This window comes from Heterodontus francisci, chromosome 6 (genome assembly GCF_036365525.1).
Source record: "Heterodontus francisci isolate sHetFra1 chromosome 6, sHetFra1.hap1, whole genome shotgun sequence".
Taxonomy (NCBI): Eukaryota; Metazoa; Chordata; class Chondrichthyes; order Heterodontiformes; family Heterodontidae; genus Heterodontus; species Heterodontus francisci.
Window position 1 is genome coordinate 70,995,014 of NC_090376.1, and position 22,357 is coordinate 71,017,370.

Below are 22,357 nucleotides of genomic sequence, written 5' to 3' on the forward strand. Positions count from 1 at the left end.
CTTTTGTAGAAGCATCTACTTGTAGAGTGACAGGTTTTGCTCTGTTGTAGTATGACAGACTTGTCTCCTTGCATATTACTTCTTTGAGTTTACTGAAACTCCTTTCATGTGACTCTGACCACTGGTGCTCAACATCTTCTCTCATCAGCTCTTGTAGGTTTGCTGTATGCTCTGACATGTGAGGTATGAAACAGCTCATGTACTGGATCATTCCAAGAAAACTTCTCAGCTCTTTCTTGTCTCTCGGAGCTTCCATCTCAGAGATAACTGTAACTTTTTCAGGATTTTGCTTGACTCCATCAGATGTGTACACCATTCCAAAGGACTGATGTTCTGTCACCTTTACAATGCATTTGTCAGCATTTAGCTTGATCCTAGGTTTCCTGGTTCTCTCCATGGTTTCATGTAGGTGGTAGTTATGGTCTTTCTCATCCACACCATAGATATGGATATCATTAGCTATTCTGATTGCTCCTTAACATCCTCGGTATATCTTGTCTACTTTCTGTTGGAACACATCCTGGCTAACTTTAAGCCCAAAAGGTAGACACAGGAATTTGTACCGTCCAAAGGGTGTGTTGAATATTGTCAACAGCAAAGATACCTTGTCAAGCTTCACATTCCAGGAGGCATTGATGTTGCTGAAATCTTTCTGCGTGCCAGTGCTGGCGTGATCGCTTCCAGTGTTGGAATAGGGTAATGCTTCCTCTTTATTACTTGATTAAGATCTTTGGGATCCAGGCAAATTTGTAGCCGTCCACTTGGCTTCTCTGTCACCATGATGGAATTTAACCAATCTGTAGGCTCTGTGACTCTAGCAATCACTTTATTTTCTTCCATCTCTTTGAGTTCTCTTTCAAGCTTTCCTTTTAGCTCTAATGATACCTTATGTGGGGGATGAATCACTGGTTTCTTCTCTGGGTCAATGGTAATGTTATACTTAAAATCTTCAAAGCATCCAGCAGTCTCTTCAAAACACTGTGGATACATTTGGACTTTTGATTGGAGGGCACTTTTCAATGGGTGGGCTACCTTCAACTTTCATTGATGTCTCCTTCATCTCATGGTTTACTGAGATCAGCTGCAGCTCTTCACAACTGCTCAACCCTAGGATAGCTAGACCATCTATTATATACAGTTAACATATTTTCCTTTGTGCGTCCCTCTGATTTGGGTTGTTCCCAGCCATCGAATCTCAGTTCCGCCATATGCTGTCAGCATGATGTTGCACAGTTTCAGAGCATCTTTCTTTAGGTACTGATTTTCTTTCAGGTTTTCAGGTAAGATCTTCTGATATAATTTGAGTGGGTTGATGTTACTCTGTGCTCCAGTTTCAAGAATCGGCTTCAGGTTTATGGTGTGGGCTTACTTCTCACCTTCCTCCTCATCTGTATGGTTGTGTAAATTTACTTTATTTTTGGGAACTTTTGCAACCAGACATTTCATGTAAGTCTATGGTTCTGTAAGGGGTGAGGGCTTGTCCCGGTACCCAAAAATGCCTCGAGAGTCAGATGTCTTAAATAAACGAGCGATCTTTATTATGAGCATGCAAGGAGAACTCCTACGCTCACAAATGATTGTAGGGATTCTACTAGTACAATGTTTAAACAGTCATTTTATACAGTTTACAGGAGGTTTACTTGATAAGCTATTTCTTTAATTACATCATCTCCCATCTGCCGTCTTCCATAATCTCATCCTGCCTTGATTATATTATTCACCTCATCAACCTCTTGATTAGGTTATTCATGTGATTCAGGTGTCTCCCTCCTGATCTCATTTACCTTTTGATTAGGTTATTCATGTGATTCGGGTGTCTAACAGGCAAGCTTTTCTCACGTTTCAGGGACCCAATTTATGCCAAGTATCCCATGATCCCCATACGCCAGTCTCCCCTTACAGCTCCTATGTCTACTGCATCCTCAAACTCCCCGTCATCTTCTGGGATATGGATGCTTTCCTTTATTTCACATTTGCCTTGCTGCTCTGCCTCTGGTAATTCCTTTACCATCTACTTTCTTTGTTCTGTATATCTTTTCCCAGTGATTGGGCTTTCCACAAGCTCCACAGTTTGAGCTATATGCAGGACATTTCTTTCTGTCTGTCAGCTCATCTAGTTGTTCACATCTCTTGCACATCTTTCTCTCTCTCTGGTGTGCATTCCTTTGTTGCTGTTTCACTGCATCAACCCTGCATCCTTTCCCTTGATTTAACTGAAGCTTAGCCATTTGGGTAATCAGTGTCTTCATCTGTCTATTCGTGGCTTCATGTGCTCAGGCAGTGTCTACAGCCTGCAATATTGTAAGCTTGTCCTTTCCAATTGAAGCTTTTTGTATATCAGGGTGTGCAGAGCTCCAAATGAGCTGATTGACCAGCCTTTCATCCATGTGCTTGAATTTACACTTGCTGCCTATGTTTCTCAGTGTTGTTAAGAAATTGTCAATAAGTTCACCTTGTTTCTGTCTCAGGCTCTGAAATTCATAATGGTGGATCCGATGGTATTACTTTGGCTGAAGATGCGTGCTGAATTTCTCAAAAATCTTGTCTGTGTTTTTACTATCGTCCTCACTCATTTCCCAGCTATTGAAAAGATCTAACCCTTTCTCTCCTGTCCACAAAACGATGTAGCTAGCCTTTTCCTCTTCAGAAAACTATTCAATGTTAATTTGCACTTTTGCTTAAACTTTTCGATTGCCTCCACAACGTTGTCTGTCGCCCAATTCATTATGGGCTGGAACCACGCGTTCATTGTTGCAGTGGCAGCCATCTCATTTTTCACATGATTTACACAGTTTTTTTTCTGGCACTAATTTGGGTTGTTAGTCATAGTCAAATTCAGCATTTACATGACTCGTAGGGTTTGAATTCTACTCAAAACAACTTGCTGCCACCATATTATGTCTTGTGGCTCCCAGAGCTTCTTAAGTAATCACACTTTTGATACAGATACTGGAGCTTGCATTTAATATATTCCGTCACATCTCTCCACGCGTGGCAGAGTGATACAATATGTGTTTGGTACAGGTTATAGTGCAGTAGTGAGTGATGTGACATTGTGGAGATATATATACAGATGCTTGAACAATGTAGTTCCTATGTCATTTTGGATAATATAACAATATAATAGGTAGTACCATCCATTTCTCCTGGATCCTCTGTTCCTGGGTACATTCAACATTCACACTGGTAGTTGTATTTGGACTATCTGGCTTGAATTCCATCTACCTTGATCTCAGTGAAACTGGTACATCTAAGTGACATACTCATATCTGGCTGACATAGCTGTACACCTTCTGTAACCTCTCTGCCGAAGATGTACTTTTCAATTTTAGACACACTTCTATCTATTGTAGACAAACGACTAGAACTAAAGTAAGAACTATAGACTGAAAACTGAAGATTGAGAACTGAAACTGAACTTTAGGGCTCTGGGCAGGAACACAACATAGCGAGCATCCAACTCATCTGGGACAGGTAGCAGAGACACTCAGCCAATATACCTCCTGCCGACTTTCCGACTGGAGCAACAAGGAAGTCAGTGGGAAGTGGCTGCCTGGCTGTTAAAAACAGGAAACAAGAGGATGCAGTCATAGATCCAGGAGAACAGTCCTTAGTAAAAGGTAAGGAAGGGAGTCCCAGTTGATAGCTGGGGGAACGTCCAGGGGCAGGAGCGGACCATGGTTTCCTTGTAGGACTGCTTCTCCTGGCGCACGAGGAACTGAAAAAGCATGTTAAAATCTGACCTTGTTGGGCCACATGTGGCCCTGGCAATTCTTCTCAGCAGCGTTGGCCTGGCAGGAAAGTCATCACTCCTCCGACACTCAGGCTTCAGGTTAAAATAGCAGATCGAGCCTCATGGCATCATCGGGTGGGAATGGAGTGGATAAGACATAATGATCAAATATGTGAGGGAGTTAAAATTGACCCCTTTGTGTCTTAAACAATTTCTTATCATATTTGTAATTTCCAAAAAAACGTTCTCCCCATTTCTATTGATTAATCCAAATGAAATGTGTAAGAAAAGTTCAGCCAATCTGTTGTCAATCACCTCACACAGCTCTCTGGGTACCTTTGATGACCTCCAAATCAGTGAAGCACCAGTACCTAGACGTGCCAGGTCACTCACTCAATCCATTGCTTCAAGTCTTTTCTAACAAAGGGCCTTACACAGGTCCAGACAAGGCAGGACATATTTAATGAGCCATCTACATGGCCACATGACCACATGGCTTGTGGTCTTGAAAGCTTGTTTCTGTCCCTGGTAAGGAATGTTTTGTTTGTATAAGGCTTCATGGTTAAATTAACATTAACCCTTTCCTATTATTCAGTCATAATATTGACTACATTTTGAGGACTCATTTAAGGTAACTATTAGGGCAATTTCTCCTACACAGTTGAGATGGAATATGAGAGATCTCAATAAAACATTTGAAAGGCTGAGGGTGGTGTGAACCAATAAAATAAAGTCGTGCAACAACAAACTAAACCTGAGTTTTGGAAGAAATACCTAAGCACAATCTGAAAATCATCTGATAGATTAGACCTTTTTACCTGTATGATGATATAAACATATGATAATAATTGCTACAGTTTCAAATTTATTTGTATTTTGAATTTATTAGTTTCTTGAAAAAGGAAGATGTAATCATGTATGTCAAGCTATATATTGCCATCTAGTGGTTAGAGATTGGATTGATCTATAAATACTTTCATCAGGCTTCTCCACTTAAAAGTGTTCCACAAGAACAGATCAGATAATTGCACACCTTTAGCCCAAAATTCTCTGTTAATTTTAAAGAATGGAAAATCACATTCTGAGGTGTGCAGTTTCCTGATATACACTCTTGGGAGTGCTTAGGACTCCAAAATGGAAAATCTCAGCCTGAAGGCTTCAAGAGGAAAGCAGATATTTTGAATAGGATTTATGTCATACTGCAGATAATCTCCTGACAGTTGTTGTTAAATACATTTTACAGTTCAAAGTTTTACTGTCATTACTTGAATGTTGCCCATTTCCTCGCTACAGCAAAGCTCCGTCTCACCTCATCTGCCAGCAATGCTTAAAATTGTGCAAAATAAGATTAACCTCTAGTTCAAATTCTACTCCAGGATGCATGTCTTAACAAAACTTTTTATGCTGCCATATTTGAGTAAAAGTCACCAGAGATCATCTGTCATTAAAACATGATCTGCTAAGCAAGATCTATTAGATCCCTTTACAATTCCCTTTCCCCCAATTCCACCCTACTCTGGTATATTTTGTGTCTGTCATTCGATCTGTTCTCTGAACTATTTTAGGGTGCAATTGCATTGCAAATTTAGCAATTTTAGATTTGCACTGACATGAAACTTGCACTGTAAATCTGGAGTTAGAGCCTAAATCAGGGCAATTCAGATGTACCTGACCTCCACTTTCATTTCTGATTTAAATGACAGGTTTGCCTACTTGGAACTGTAATACAATGGAGAGTTGCTGATCAATGAAGTTAAACAGAAAAATCATGATAAATGAACACAGAATTTTTATTTCAAATTGGTCACCACTATTTAAGCAATTGAATGCCATCATTATAAAATCAAAGCTTTACCTGTTTTATATTCTTTAACTGAGTCTACTGTTGTGCTGCTGGATTGTGAAAAGCTGATTTAACAGCATAAAATTTGGGATCCAGATACCAGACTCCCAGAAACCAAATTAAAAGAGCGGCATTGGGGTAGCACATTTTGCAGTTGAGATTTCTATAGCTCATAAAGTAATTAAGGAGAAGCTGTTTCCAGTGCCAGAAGGATTACTAACCTAAGGACATAGATTCAAGATAAATGGCAAAAGTACCAGAGGCAATGTGAGGAAACATTTTTCTAATGAAGTGAGTTCTTATGATCTGGAATGCACTGCCTGAAAGGCTGGTGAAAACAGGTTCAATAGTAACTTTCAAAAGAAAGTTTGATAAATACTTGATGAAAAAGAAATTACAGAGCTATGGGGAAAGGGTAGGGGAGTGGGACTAATTGGATCGTTCTACTAAAGAGCTGGCACAAACATGATGGGCCAAATGGCCTCCTTTGTGCAGTATCAGTCTTTGATTCTATAATTCTAGCTCATAAGTAATGCCTAATAAAGTCCCTTTACATGGATAACACAAGTTGATTAATAGCACAGATTTGTTTAGCATATTTAGAAATGCTGCAGGTTAATTGAACAAAAACTGATGAATGTTTAGTATTTCTATGCAGGTGTTGCCTAATATATCAAATTAAAACACTTCAACTGAAAGTTCACTTGTATGTTAAATGTCTCATCTTGGCAGTGAATCTGGTAATATGAAATAATTTTGCTTCTATCTTTTATTTATACCATTGCTTTAATTTGGATTTTGTTTAAAGATATGCTATGAAACTGAAGACTCATTCAGGTGCAACAGCCACTCAAGCAGACAAGCAGCTAGCTGCTTTGTGGTGAGTTTCTAAATTATGAGACTGCAAAGTAAATCCCATTACATAAATGTTTTCTTTTTTTTCTTGGTATAAAATGACAGTATCAGTCATTAATTCTTTTTATTCAACTGTGAAACATCTCTCTAACATAGAAACTGAATTAAAAATTTGCATTTTACATCTTAACTTTACATACAGAAGTATTTTGTTTAAAAATCAAATCCAGTTGTTGGTAATTGTAGTTGTGTCTGTGTTTGTCTGTCAATAAGTGGTGCAGTAAGGCCGCATTTTAGAGCATTGTAGATTGGTGAAATATGGAATAGCTTGAATACTTCCCTGCCCACCCCCAGATCTGAGTTTTTATTCTCATCCATGCCACCATGGCGATGCATTGAATAGGAATCAGGAGTAGAAACTTCCTTAGAGAGAGGAAAAACTGGTGAACAAGTAATTCTCTCTCAACTTTCAGGAACAGGTTCGGCAATGATGCAGGAGTGATCTGGGAGCAGTTCACTATCTGGCTTCCTCAACTAAAATGTTGCAGAACATTTGATAGAAAGGAGAAAGAGGATTAAATACAAAGATTTTGAAGAGTTTTGTCCTCAAAACACAAATAAGTGAATTTTGAAATCTTACTCATTAACAACTCATTAATGGTTTCTCTTGGAATACATACAATTGTAAAATCCATCTTCTGTTCTATTTTAATGTTATTTTACTAGGTACAATAAGAATCCAGAAACTGTGGTTTTCGCATATGAGGTGGTGCAGTGATACATTTTTAAACATGTTAGTAGAAGCCATTGCTTGAAACTAGATAATCAGTCTGTAAAAGAGATGGGAATAAAGAAATTTGGGACCGCAGCTGGATGTTGCATCTTCCAAGCACGTGGAAGTGGTGACTAGCAAAAACATGAGGAAAATATTTACAGCAGGGCGAAAATACTTGAAAGCATCTGTTTTACACTTTTGCACATTTAACATGATTTTACTTTGGTTTACTTGACTTTTGTGGTGTTTACAATGTGTTATAAATTTCTCTCCAGTTCAGAGGTACTGGTTGTTCCTGTAAGCAGTCTCTGCATTTTACATTCAGGGGTGAGAATGTACTGCCCAATATCTAATTATACGTCATGTAATTCAGAGCTAGAACAGTAGTACCTCCTTGTGATCTGAACTGGAGATCACACTTTTCACCTGTGCCTTTACATAAACTTCTCCAATTCTTCAGTAGGCAGAATGAGACAAAGCCAGGTGGCAAGTGAAGGCACAGAGTGATCGTTCTAATCAAAACTCATTCATTTCACTTCAGCCCCCCATGAATTAAAAAAAATACATTTTTCCAAATTAGTGGACTAACTTAACTTTTCCTGGTCGATTTTCTGGGCCTGACCCAGTCAAAGTTTAAGATCAGTGAGTTTTCCCTTGCTAGACTCTGCTCCCTTAACAGACCTATTTGATTGACATTGAACATTGTTTTTTTTCTCATTTATGTTACTCTGAATCACAGGAAGTGGGTGAACTATCCCTCCAATTTCTTCCCCATTCCATTATTCACCAGTAAGCCTGTCCCTAAACTCAACTATTTCCCACTCACCCCAATGCCGCACACCCCGCAACAAATGAAGATTTTCGGCATGGATGATTCAGAATAATAGGTCATCTCCATGATAATCGGCATGGATTTTCATAGGAAGCATTGTCCCAGGTCACTGTGGAAACACATACTCAATGCATGGTCCATTAACTCGTAAATTACTTTTCGTCACAATGGCTATAGCATATTGCTGTAAACAAATTTCTAAATCTGCATGAATCCACTTTAATTTAAATGCACCGTTTAAATGTAACATATTTTGAAATTGTTTCTATAGAAAAATGGTCCAAAAATCCCTAAATGGAGCAACATATCTTATTTAATTATGAATATTCTGTTTTGTTTCATATTGCATTTTTCTTAATAGCCTTTGCAACAGATTTTGCTCTCAGTGGCGAAGGAACAGCTTTTTCATTCATGTCGCATACAGTTGCCTAGGGACTTTTCATGGGTTTGTCAGTAGAGATTTCCACCAATTGGGAATCTAATCCACTGTAACCTCCCCTACAGAGGTCTGTGGCACCTGTGAGCAGGGCATGCAACATCAAGGGTCTTCAACCAGTCAGATTGAAGTATCCTCACTGAGCAAACCAAGAAGTAAAAACAGGAAATATAAATATTGCTTAAATAATATACAGAAAGCAAAATAAAAAATTGGGATGTACAGATGGGATTAAGGGAGAAAAAAGAAAATCAAAAGAAAAAAACTTTTTAAAAAATTTAATACATTTTTTTTAAAACTCGCAATATTGATTTTCTTCTGAGGGAATGAGATTCCTCACTTGTAAAATTAATTTTTCAGGGCAAGAGAGGTCGTGTAGCAGTAATTATCACTTATTAAACCATTTAAAAACTCACTTACTCCTGAGTGCTCTAGCTCTAACTTTTTCATCTGTCTTCAGTGCGGAACTAGTGGGTAAGTACAGCAAGGTCACGCCATTAAAGTGATTTCAATGCCGAATCTGTCAGCAAAGACTGCAATAGCGCACCATGTGGAAGAGCAGGGTATCTCTGACGGAAATAACTGGGGTTCCATATATACCTGCACATGTGCAAAAACCAGAAGTTATTGTCAGATTTACCCCGTAATAACATTGATGCGCATAGCCTTGCAGTTATTATTACAGCAAAATCCGGCCATTGTGTTTTTTTTATCTGTTGGTGTGAAAGATGCTGTTTCTAAGAAGTTACAGTAAAGTAGTGCTTTTAAAATTTTTTGGATTGGAGACAAGAATTCTTGAATTCATTGAACTGTTTCCTTTTTTAGATGTAGACTAGACAAATGTGATTATCAAATGCACCATTGATCTGTCTAATTGTAAGTCTGAGCACAGTTTATGAAATCTTTACTTTTGATTTCTACAGTTACCGTTGTTTGGCCCTCCTTTATTGGAGGATGTTCAGACTTAAGAGGGACAATGCTGTTAAGTATTCTAAAGCCCTGATCAACTATTTCAAGGTAAACATTTGATACATTTTCTGAATCTTCTGTTACTTCATAAACTGGAGTTATTGAATATAGCTTGAATAATAGTTTTTTTCAATTTATTTACTTATTCTTAGCTTCAGTTCAGACTTAACATTTCTCCAAATAAAGCACTAAGGTAATTTCATAGGGAGTCTAGTATATGATTCTGTGTTTTTTCAAGAAGACGACAATGAGAAATTAATCCCAGATATATTTGCAGTGCTGAGTTGATTTTTTTTTACACATTCATGGGATGTCGGCGTTGCTGGCTAGGCCAGCATTTATTGCCCATCCCTAATTGCCCTTGAGAAGGTGGTGGTGAGCTGCCTTCTTGAACCGCTGCAGTCCATGTGAGGTAGGTACACCCACAGTGCTGTTAGGAAGGGAGTTCCAGGATTTTGACCTAGCGACAGTGAAGGAACGAAGATATAGTTCCAAGTCAGGATGGTGTGTGACTTAGAGTGGAACTTGCAGGTTGTGGTGTTCCCATGCATTTACTGCCCTTGTCCTTCTAGTTGGTAGAGGTCGCAGGTTTGGAAGGTGCTGTCTATGGAGCCTTGGTGCATTGCTGCAGTGGATCTTGTAGATGATACACACTGCTGCCACTGTGCATCGGTGTTAGAGGAAGTAAATGTTTGTGGATGGGGTGCCAATCCAGCAGGCTGCTTTGTCCTGGATGGTGTCGAGCTTCTTGAATGTTGTTGGAGCTGCACCCATCCAGGAAAGTGGAGAGTATTCCATCATACTGCTGACTTGTGCCTTGTGGATGGTGGACAGGCTTTGGGGAGTCAGGAGGTGAGTTACTCGCCACAGGATTCCTAGTCTCTGACCTTCTCTTGTAGCCACGTTATTTATATGGCTACTCCAGTTCAGTTTCTGATCAATGGTAGCCCCTAGGATGTTGATAGTGGGGGCTTTCAGTGATAGTAATGTGATTGAATGTCAAGGGGAGATGGTTAGATTCTCTCTTGTTGGAGATGGTCATTGCCTGGCACTTGTGTGGCGCAAATGTTACTTGCTACTTATCAGCCCAAGCCTGGATATTGTCCAGGTCTTGCTGCATTTCTACACGGACTGCTTATGTATCTGAGGAGTCGCGAATGGTGCTGAACATTGTGCAATCATCAGCAAACATCCCCACTTTGAACCTTATGACTGAAAGAAGGTCATTGATGAAGCAGCTGAAGACGGTCCACACTGCTGCCACTGTGCATCAGTGGAAAAGTATGTACACACAAGTCCAAAACCATCAAAAGACGTCATCAAGATAGCTGTGATCCATTCCTTGATAGGTTATTACGGTATCTAATATAAATTATACCCCTAGAATTTCATAGTGAAAGAAATGGAATCCTCCAGTAAAACATTCCTAAATTGGTTGTTCTGGCCACATGGTGAGGGATTTGGGTGGTTCCCACTGTTCAACTCCCACCTGACCGCAGCAAATGTTTTTTGTTATTAAGTTTTAACCCCTTTGTGTTTTATTTGTCAAATAGACAGCAGCAGGTTTTGTTGTAGGTTAAAAACAGAAAATCAATTATTTATCGATCAATACCTTATCCCGAAATTGTCACAACCACGTCCAATCACGAATCACTCACACACACACGCACACACACAAAGAGACTGATAAAGAGGAAAAGGGGTAAATGATTGTAAGTGGGGTAGGATTTGGGGGTCACGGTAAACCTGTTGAATTCTCTCAGAAGTCAAATACTCTTTGGTTGCAGGCCTGATGTGTTTCTTGTTTCTCTCTTGGTGAAAAATCCCATTGAAGACAGTGGATCACTTCTAATTCATTGCTGCATAAGTACGGATGTAAAATTCTGCACTTCCATTCTGGCTTGCTGGATTTCTCCCAGCCCCTCAGCTGGAAACAAGCTTCCTGGTGAGGCTTCATTCTGGGTGTCTCCCTCTATCTCTTCAGGGAGCTACCTTTAAGGTCAAAAAATGGTTTCACACCTTTGTCTCTGTTGGGAGATGTGGATCTCTGTCCCTGTGGTGACCAACAATGGCCTAGGATGTGGCTGCTTCACACCTTCTTTGTTTCAAAAGAACCCATTCAATTCAGGACTATTTCAGGATGGGTGTAAATGACCCCTCCTAGCTCAAATGGTATTCCTTTGTCCCTGTCAAACAGTTTGAATATACAAAGGCCAGGTTGTTTACCTTTGGTGTCCATTTTTAGCAGCATTGTCCATTTTTTAAAAAGGTAAAGTCAATTTTTATAACTCTTCAGTTTAGCCCATAATTTTTCATCATTACACTTCTTGTGTGTGTGACACCTCCCCCAAAAGGGAAAAAAAAAGAAATTACTCAGATTTCATTTCTTTAAGTGGTTTGGTTTTTGGGTTTAGAAAGAAAGAAGGGGAAAAGGTTTTGGGGCCACACCACTGCACACATGGCATCCATACCTAAATCTCACAACTGCTAAAGCTGGCATTGTCTGTAACAGCCATTTCTTGTTCAAGTTTAAGTTTTTTCATCATCCTTCCTTTGGATGAGGTACCATTAAAAAGATTGCACTTCCTTTGGATACATGTTGTCAAATAGGAGTTTCTCTAGAATCAGTTTGTAGTATTTTGGGAATGTTAATCTCAATAAGCATGTGGTTGTTGGTGAAGCTTGTAGTATGCAAATTTCCATTACTGTATTGTTCTGGGTTGCTGGCAAATTGCACTGCTTGTATAAGTTTTAGCTCCTTGATGCTGTTTCCACAACAGATGGGCTTAACAATTCACGTACTGGCACATTGATAATTCTTATCTCAAGGGGGATAGTGGGTGATAAATTGATTTTTAGCCCCTGAGAGGCATCTGGGATTTCCTCCTGCCCCTTGTTCTTGCTGAGTTCTGAATCTAAATTGTTGGGTTTGATTAGCTTTGGATTTAGAACCTGATAGTTTGATTCTTCAATGGATACATCCACTCTGACCTTACTTTGAGTTCTCTTGTGATTTTAAACATACGAACATACGAACAACTTTAGGGCATTTTACCTTCCCTTTTCTTTTTACGTCAGGGATGGGTTTGTCCCTAATCTGCCCCATGTCATCTGGGACACTACTGCTCTTAGGTGGTTATCCAGCTTTCACTGCATTCCCCTATGGTACTTCAACTAGGTGAGGCATCGTCCTCACTTTCGGCTTGCCTGTTTGGGAGCTTTGCTTGTCCCTATTTATATCTTTAAAGAGGGTTTCAGCCAACCATATCTCTGGTGCTTTTCCTTCAACATTTGCTGCTTTTATCTTAGCTCCTGTAAATTCCTCTGGCGCTATCCTGGCCTTTTTAAATTCTACTGGCTCTGTCTTGGCCTTTTGGAACTACCTTGGCCCTCTGCAGTTGTGCAGAGTTTTGTTTGTTCCTCTCAGTTTCTCCAGTCTCCTTGGACTGTTCTGGATCCTCTGGATACAATACTGTGCTTCCTGCCAAGTCATTGCCCAGCAATAGGTCGACACCCTGCATTGGTAAGCTCGGAATGATCCTGACCGTCACTACACCAGTGACCAACTTACTCTGCAGGTAAACTTTAACTAAAGGAACCTTCAAGCATTTGCCAGTAAGCCCTTTTACTAATACCATGGCATTTGTTCTGCTTTTGGGTGACATTTCTATAAATCTGGCTGCCAGTAGGTTTTGAAAACAACCAGTATCCCTGAGGATGGTTATCGCTTTGCTTATTGCCTGAGATACAAAAGGAGTCATTTTTCCTTTTTGTAAAAAGTTCTGGTATGTGCTTTGTTCTTGCATTATGTTAGAACACATGCTCACAACTTTCATAGCTATGGACACAAGCTTGACTACAGTGCCTCCTGCTGTTTTTTGGAAAGCCTGCTGTTTGCTTAGACATGCCCAGATTTGCCACACTGGAAACACATTGGGCAGACCCCTACTGGTTTATCACCTGGGTTCCTTCTTTTTAAAAGTTGGAGACTGATCTGGTTTTCCTTCCCTACTCTCCTTTTTTTTCAAGCCCATTTCTGCTTCCTCTACATCCCTGCTATCTTTCCCTAACCTGTAAGAGTTATTATACCCAAATTTATTCTGAGTTAGAAATTTGTGAATTAACTCATAATTGTCAGGTTTTTTTTGCTGCTTTTCTTACTCTTGTAACTCTTCAATGTGGGTCCTTATACTACTTGGGATGCTGGTTTTAAACTCATCCAGCAATATCACTTCTTTCAAATTTTCATATGAGGGTTCTAGCTTAAGAGACTGTATCCAGTGATTGAAAGCCATATGTTTAATTCTTGCGAATTCAATGTAAGTCTGTGTTGGCCTTATCCTGGTGTGTCTGAATTTTGTCTATATGCTTCAGGTACTAACTCATATGCAGTTAGAATTGCAGTTTTAATCTGTACATAGTCAGAGGAACTATTTTCTGATAACGGGAAAAACTTTATGAGCCTACTCACAAACATGCCTTGTAAGAGGAGAGTCCAAAATTCTTTCGGTCATTTTAGCCTGATATTTGAGAAAATAGCTAAGATAAAATGTGACTCAACCTCCTCCTCATTAAAATTTTGGCACTTGTCTTGAGTATCTCAGTACATCAAAATTTTGTTCTGAATTGGAGACAAGATTTGAGTGGCTAGTGGTATTTTCATTTTGGGTTTGCAACCTTGCTAACTCAAACTGTTTCACCTCTCTTTCCTCTTTCTCTCTTTGAAACGCTTTTTCTTCTCTTTCTTTGTGAATCTGAAACTCCCTTTGTTCTTTCTCCTTTTGAAACTCTCTCTTCCTTTTCCTTCCGAAACTGCATCTCCTCTCTTTTCAACTGCAATTATATTTCTTCCCTTTTCGTCTGCAACTGGATTCTAGCTAGAATTATTTTTTCAGACTCTGATTCAATTCTGTCTTCGTCTGGTTCAGGGGTATGTTTAAAATGGTTTGCTAAACTCTTCACCAGTTCAGGTTTATTTGTTTTAGTTTGTAGCCATGCTGTTTAAATCTTCAATATTTAAATATTTAACTTATCATGGGATATGTCTCCCCACTCTACAAATGCCTTAGCATTAAATGCAGTCATCTCTTTTGTTTCTAACACCGTAGAGAAAAAGCAGAAGAATGCAAAAAAACTTGTTTGTTTACTTTTCCACAATTTTAGAGGTTAATTTTCTTCCTGTTTTCCAAATTTCTCATTGGTCTGGTTGTTCAGATCCTGGCTTTGAGCCCCCAATTTGTTTTGACCACATGGTGAGGGGTTTGGGTGGGTTCAACTGTTCAACTTTGGCTGTTCAACTCCCCCCTGACCATAGCAAGTGTTTTTTGTTAGGCTGCGTTTGCTGACAACGCAACCACTAGGTGATGCAGTACTGGCATATGTGCAAGCGCAGCCTCATCGACTGAAACATCATTGTCTGTGATGTCTCAGGCAGCTGCCAGTAATAAAGATGGTGCTGCTCAATTTGACACAAAAAACAAATTAAACCCAAATCCCCTCGATGGCTACAATCGCCTCCTCCTCCCCACTCCCAACAGTACCCTGCTCCCTCCTGCCATCTCTGCTTCTCTTCACCGCTCCCTCCTGCGTACGGCTGCTCCCTCCCTGCCTCCCTCTCTCGGCTGCTCGCTCACTGCCTCCTCCCCTCGGCCACTCACTCCCCGCATCACCCCATCACCCCACGGCCACCCGTTGCCTACATCATCTCTTTGGTTGCTCACTCCCTGCACCACCCCATCACTCCTCGGCCACTCGCTCCCCACCTCACCACCCAGAGAAGAGACAGGGGTGGGAAAGCGGTGAGGCCGGGAGCGAGTGTCCGAGGGAGGAAGTGGGGAGTGAGAGGCTGAGGGAGGGGATGTGGTGAAACAGGATGGATCAGCGAGTAGTTGGGAGCAGGAAACTGAAAACGGTAATTGAGGTGGGGATGGCAGGAGGCAGTGAGATACTGTTGGGGGGGAATGGAGACGACGATTGCAGTTATTGAGGGGTGAGGACGTCATTGCGCAGTGACATTAGCACGTGCATGCGGGCATTCAAACTGGCAAGCTGGCAAATGTTCACACACACTGATGACATCCATGATCGCTGTGCATATGCTCTGCGTTGTCAGGAGTTACTCCGTTTTTGTTATTTGCTTTTATCCCCTTTATGTTTAATTTGACAAATAAACAGACAGTGATAGGTTTTCTTATAGCTTTAAGAGAGAAAATCAATTATTTATTGAACAATATGCCTTATCCCAAAATTGTCGCAACCGCATCCACTCACACACACTAGAAGAGACAGAGAGGAAAAGGGGTAAGTGCTTGTTAGTGGAGTAGGATTCAGGGGTCACAGTAAACCTGTTGAATTCTCTCGGAAGTCAAATACTCTTGCTTGCAGGTCTGAGGTGTTGGTAGGTTTCTTTCTTGGTGGAAAGTTCCATTGAAGATAGTGGATCACTTCTAATTCACTGCTGCAGAAGTAAAGATGTAGAATTCTGCAACAGGGCTCACAGCTTGCTGGATTTCTCCCAGCCCCTTAGTTGGAAACAAGCTTCTTGGTGTGGCTTTTTTCTAGCTGTCTCCCTCTCTCTCTCCTACCTTTAAGGAAAAAATTGGTTTAACACCTTTGTCTCTGTTGGGAGATGTGGATCTCCGTCCCTGTGGTGACTAACAATGGCCTAGGATATGGCTACTTTGCACCTTCTTTGTTTCAGAAGAACCCATTCATTCAAGAATGTTTTTATGATGGGTGTAAATGACCTCTCCCAGCTCAAAAGGTATTCCTTTGTCCCTGTCAGACAGTTTGAAGCTACAAACGTCAGGTTTTTTACCTTTGGTGTCCATTTTTGGCAGCATTGTCCATTTTTTTAAAGGCTGTGTTTGCTGACAACGCAGCTGCTAGGTGGTGCAGAACTGGCACATGTCCAAATGAAGCCTCATTGACAGAAACTTCACTGTCGGTGACGTCTCAGGCAGCTCCAGTAATAAAAGTGGCACTGCTCAATTTGACACAAAAAACTAATTGAACTCAAACCCTGACCCTCAATGGCTGTGATTACCAGCTCCATCCTCCCAACAGTTTCTCGTTCCCTCCCGTGATCGACGCTTCTCTTCCCCACTCCCTCTCCTACCCTCCTTCTCGCCGCTCCATTCCTCTGTTTTCTCCTACGCCCATCTGCTCGCCATTCTCCCCTGCCACTCGCTCCCCGCCTCGCTGCCTGGAGAAGCGGCGGGAAGAGCAGGTGAGGTGCAAGTGCTGAGGGGGGTGATGCGGCGAGGTGGGAAGCAAGTGGTGAGCAGTCGGCCCACTGACTCCCACAGCTACCTCGACTACACTTCTTCACACCCTACCTCCTGTAAGGACTCCATTTCATTCTCCCAGTTTCTCCCTCTCCGACGCATGTGCTCTGATGATGCTACCTTCCATGACGGTGCTTCTGATATGACCTCCTTTTTCCTCAACCGAGGATTTCCCCCCACTGTGGTTGACAGGGCCGTCAACCGTGTCCGGCCCATTCCCCGCACCTCTACCCTCACCCCTTCCCCTCCCTCCCAGAACCGTGACAGGGTTCCCCTTTTCCTCACTTTCCACCCCATCAGCCTCCATATCCAAGGGATCATCCTCCGCCATTTCCGCCACCTCCAGCATGATGCCACTACCAGTCGCATCTTCCCCTCCCTTCCCCTGTCAGCATTCCGAAGGGATCGTTCCCTCCGCGACACCCTGGTCCACTTCTCCATTTCCCCCACCACCTCGTCCCCGTCCCATGGCACCTTCCCCTGCAATCGCAGGAGGTGTAATACCTGCCCATTTACGTCCTCTCTCCTCACTATCCCAGGCCCCAAACACTCCTTTCAAGTGAAGCAGCGATTTACTTGTACTTCTTTCAATGTAGTATACTGTATTCGCTGCTCACAGTGTGGTCTCCTCTACATTGGGGAGACCAAGCGCAGACTGGGTGACCGCTTTGCGGAACATCTCCGCTCAGTCCACAAGCAGGACCCTGAGCTTCCGGTTGCTTGCCATTTCAACACTCCCCCCTGCTCTCATGCTCACATCTCTGTCCTGGGATTGCTGCAGTGTTCCAGTGAACATCAACGCAAGCTCGAGGAACAGCATCTCATCTACCGATTAGGCACACTACAGCCTGCCGGACTGAACATTGAGTTCAATAATTTCAGAGCATGACAGCCCCCCATTTTACTTTCATTTTTAGTTATTTTTTCTTCTTTTTTACATTCTTTTTTACATTTTTTACAATTTTTTTTTTGCATTTATTTCATTTCATCTTAGTTTGTTCAGTTTGCTTACCCACTGTTTTTTTTTTCATGTTTGCACTTGCTGTTGTTCAATATTCAGTGTATTAACACCTAATCTGTACTAATGCTTTGTCTTTCAACACACCATTAACATATTGTTTGCCTTTGCTCCGTGATCTTTTGGTCAGCTATGTGGCCTGGTCCAATCTACACCTCCTTTGTTATCTCTTGCCCCACCCCCACCTCACTTGCTTATAACCTGTGACTTTTCTAATATTTGTCAGTTCCGAAGAAGGGTCACTGACCCGAAACGTTAACTCTGCTTCTCTTTCCACAGATGCTGCCAGACCTGCTGAGTGGTTCCAGCATTTCTTGTTTTTATTTCAGATTTCCAGCATCCGCAGTATTTTGCTTTTATTTTAGTGTCAAACCTTATTGTTCTTTCATTAACAGGAGACTGCCCAAATTAAATATGTTTCTTTGCTCTCTGACCTCAGTGCAACAGGAAAGAAGTGCTAAACAGTGGTTTAGCACATGCTGCTGTGGATCAGAAGGACCTGTGCACACATCAGTACTGCAGTCAACCACTCAAATTCAAAGCTCAGTCACACATCCATCATTGCTGCAGTTTTATACAAAAAGAGGTATTGAATTTTTAAAAATATATTTTTGACTGATGTTTAGCAAAAACAATTTCCATAACAAATGTAATTTTTAAGCAGGTTTTTCTTGACAACTGACTTGTAGAACTTTGTGCCATAGAATCTGCAAGTACATTTTTGATCTGTTTCCACTTGTAAAAATGATGGGTGGCTAAAGTCAGAATGAAGTCATTGCCCAAGTGAAGGGAATAATTAAGATTAATAGGTGTGGGATATCATGGGCACAACTATGTAACACTTACCAGGAATATAAAATGAAATATATGGGTATAAGAAGGTTTAAAGGAATATAGGCAAATATTCTCTGTTGTTGCTTTTTAACATTAATGTTAAAATCATTGGAAAACCAGGATATGTGCTGAAACTGCCATTTTTTTCTGTATTTGCCTCTTTGTTTTGGCCTTGTTAATGAATTATAAAAGGAAGATGTTACAGTTTTCCCTTGGAAAAGATTTAATCAATTAGGTAGGAATTAACTGTGGCACTGGAGTTAATTCAACAATGGAGTAGTAAACTCTGCATGGACTTTGTTATGATTTTACCATTTACTAGCTCATGTTGTAGGTGAGAGGGGGCTGCTTGGGACCAAAGACTCTATTGGAAACTAAGCATCAATTACCACTGGGGCTTTCATTTACTGTACTTCATTCACTTGCAGCTTAATCATCTGAGCAGTGTTTCATCCATGGTCACTTTAAGCACGTCAACAGTAAACTGCTGAAAGTCTCTGTTCAGACATAGGATTCGGGTGGCAAAATAGGGGGAGGAATGGAGGCGGGCAGGCATATAATTTTGTCACGCTGGATTCCCAATGCCGTTCCAACAGTCAGCGATTTTGCTCAGGAGGGGAGAAGGTGGGACCCGGCAACCCACTCAATTTGGATCAATATTCAATTAAGCCTGTTCACAAGTTTATTGTCAACTCATTAAGGGCTTGTCTGCAATTTTTGTGGGAAGGCACAGGATCCATGCTGGATCTGAAACAGGCCAAGAAGGAGGAGGTAACAACATGACAAGGAGCCAGTCATGGCCGCACCATTCCATGAGATGGGCTCATAAAAGGGTGCACAGCTGAAAGGGGTACTCATCCATTGGCACACAGTTTCCATCAGATGAACAGAATTAGCGGAGCAAGTGATCTGTGCATGCTCAGTCAGTTGAGGGGGTCGTGTTCCTTCAGGGGGGCCATAAGAGGAAGCTACAGTAAGCATTGTGAGTGCAGCTGACTGCAAGCAAGGCAACAGCTGGATATGGGATTAAGGTACTCGGAAATAGGGGCAAGTAGCAATGAGGATCAAGGTCCTCCAGGGGCAGATGCAGAGCCCTGGGCATGAGGAGGGCAAAGGAGAGGAATGAGGGGCAGGAAGGTAACGAAGGCCATGCCCTCAGCATCGAGTGTACTGCTGAAGAAGATGCTACCTGGAAATGCCAGAGATCAGTGCAACAGGAGACTGCGCTTATCTAGGTAGATGGTATCTGAGACTTGTGCCTTCATTGAGGAGGACCTCAGACCTCACAGTACTTCTCACCATGCCATGCCTGGAGACACTCAAGTCACTATGACCTTGATCTTCTTCACCTCTGGCTCCTTCCAAGGATCCAGCGGACCTTTGTGGCATCTCTCAAGCAGCAGCACACCATTGCAAATCGCAGGTCACTGATGCCCTATTTGCAAAAGCAGGGCAGTTCATACAATTTCAAATAGATGGGGCCTCGCTGGCACAAAGGGCAGTGGATTTGCCTCCAACACTGGATTCCTGCAGATGCAAGGTATTAATTGCATCATTCTGACCATGCAAGCGCTGAGTGAGCAACCAGTGAGATTCATCAACAGAAAGGGCCTCCATTTCCTAAAACGTTGAGTTTGTATGCAACCACACAAGTGCTTTATGCATGTGTGCACTCGTTATCCTGGCAGATGCCATAATGCTTTCATTATCCGGCTGTCTCGGGTGCCACAGCTCTTCATGTCACCACTGAAACTCTGTGGATGGCTGCTAGGGGTCAAGAGATATCCCTTGAAGATGACTATTCACATCTTTACTGACCCCAAGACAGAGGCACAGAGGCCCTATAACTGAAGCCATCTGCTCACATTGACTACCATCAAGCAGGCCATCAGGCATATGAAGATGCTGTTTTGGTGCCTGGACCGGTCGGGTGTCACCCTACAGTACTGCAAGGGTTTCACACATTGTGGTGCTCTGCTGTGCTCTCCATATCATGGCCCTCCAGAGAGGTGTGGACCTTGAAGAGGGTGAAGCACCAGATCAACACAGTTCATCAGAGGAGGAGGAAGAGGACAAATATGCAGAGCAGAACTTTGCCAATTTTGTGCAGGGAGGGGGCCAGGGCCAGCTTAGGAGTCAAAGCACTTATCAATGCTGGGGCACATCTGATCAAGGCACATTTCACCTGAACGCTACTCAGCCAGCAGGACTGCATGCTCTGGCACTCATTCTGCACTGCCTGTGAGAACACATCCACTAAACACACAACTTTGATTTGTTCCATTATTACCGTCAATGCATTGTAGATATCTCTCCAGCGGTCTCAATGTCCCCGTTCAAAGACCATTGCTTCCCTTCACCACTTCTTCCCGCTTTTCCAGTTTTGCCTGCTCATAAGTCTGGGATCATAGCTCAAAATCTTCAATGTAATTAATAACTAACAATTTACACAACCACAAATGAAAGTCACCCCAGCAAACCACTCAGTGTAATGACCAGTTCAATGGCCTTCACTCTCAGACACTTCTACGCAATGCTCGCCTTGTGGCCTCGGATGAGGTACAGGCAGCCTGCTTGCATGTGTCTGCCTGCAACTAAGATGCCCGTGGTGGTTCTCCTGGTCATAGAGCTGCCAATGGGGACACCTCCAGAGGCTGCTGCACTGGCATCATTGCAAGGGCAGCCTCCATCACAGGGCCTTGCTGCATAGATGGTCCCTCAGTCAGAGGGGCCAAGGAGGCTGGTGATAATGATGGTGGCCCATGAGAGGTGGCACCCTCTTCCTCCTCAGTGACTGCCTCAGTCCTTTGGCACTCTGGATTGCTGGAGGGTACCACCTGCTGGGACGCAGCTGGCATCCACTCCATGCATCTTTGCACTATACAATGCCACTGACCAGTCAATGCTATAGAATGTAGCATGTCAGTGCGCTGTTCCTGCATCCACTCAGAGTGCTGCCACATTTGGCTCTTCATAAAGTTAGCCACTCTCTCAATGGAGGAGCTCATACATTCAAAACCCTGAGCCATGGGAGTGCATGAGCTGAATGAGCTCCTCCATTCACAGCCCATGACCGTACACTGCCTCAGGGAACTCTGACATGTAGGCACACATCTTATGCTGCTGGTGAAAGTAGAGCCGCCTTGCTTGTCACTCCTAGGCTGTGCATCTGCGCCCAGCTGAGCATGGCTGTGTCTATCCTCCATCCTCTGAGGGGAACTGCTCATAGATATCGCTGCCTCTCTCACCTCCTGCTCACTAGTGATGTGCTGTTCACCCAGTGCCATCCTATCTAACTATGCACAAGGACCCACCAAGGTGAATTATCTGCTCAGGTGGAGGGTGCGCTTGATTGATGTAACGGTGCTGGGTCTGTGGCTTCCATGTTGTCTGAGCACCCTGGTGATGCTACAGAGGCACTGGCCTGCTCCCCCAGAGACAGAAGAAGGAGATCATGAGAACTCACCTCTGACAGCAGATGCCTCTGCAGAACAGAGGCCTCCCAATGCAGCTGAGGCTTTGGAATGCTGTCGCATGATGAGAAGTGCACTCCATCCCCTTCATCTACAGAATTCACTATCTTTTCATCCTCTCTTACTGTTACGGCCATCTCTCCATCGCCCAATTCCTCATGAAGCGCCACCCCGGCAATGTCAAATACTGCCTCCTCCTTCAGAGGAAGGATAGTGAGCTGGGGTACTCCTTCTCCTGTACATGCCTTCTCCCTTGCACTATGTGCCCTCTTCTCCTGCAAGGACAAAAGAGAGAGAAATTAG

At 42.4% G+C, this 22,357-nt stretch overlaps 1 protein-coding gene across 1 annotated transcript in view; it reads left to right on the plus strand.

Moving 5' to 3' along the window:
- aff3 (AF4/FMR2 family, member 3) overlaps window positions 1–22,357 on the plus strand; it is a 248,585-nt gene that overhangs the window by 199,422 nt on the left and 26,806 nt on the right. The window contains exons 11-13 of the mRNA XM_068034420.1: window positions 6,385–6,456; window positions 9,398–9,491; window positions 18,187–18,333. Of these exons, the coding sequence (XP_067890521.1) occupies window positions 6,385–6,456; window positions 9,398–9,491; window positions 18,187–18,333 (313 nt within the window). The remainder of the gene's footprint in view (window positions 1–6,384; window positions 6,457–9,397; window positions 9,492–18,186; window positions 18,334–22,357) is intronic.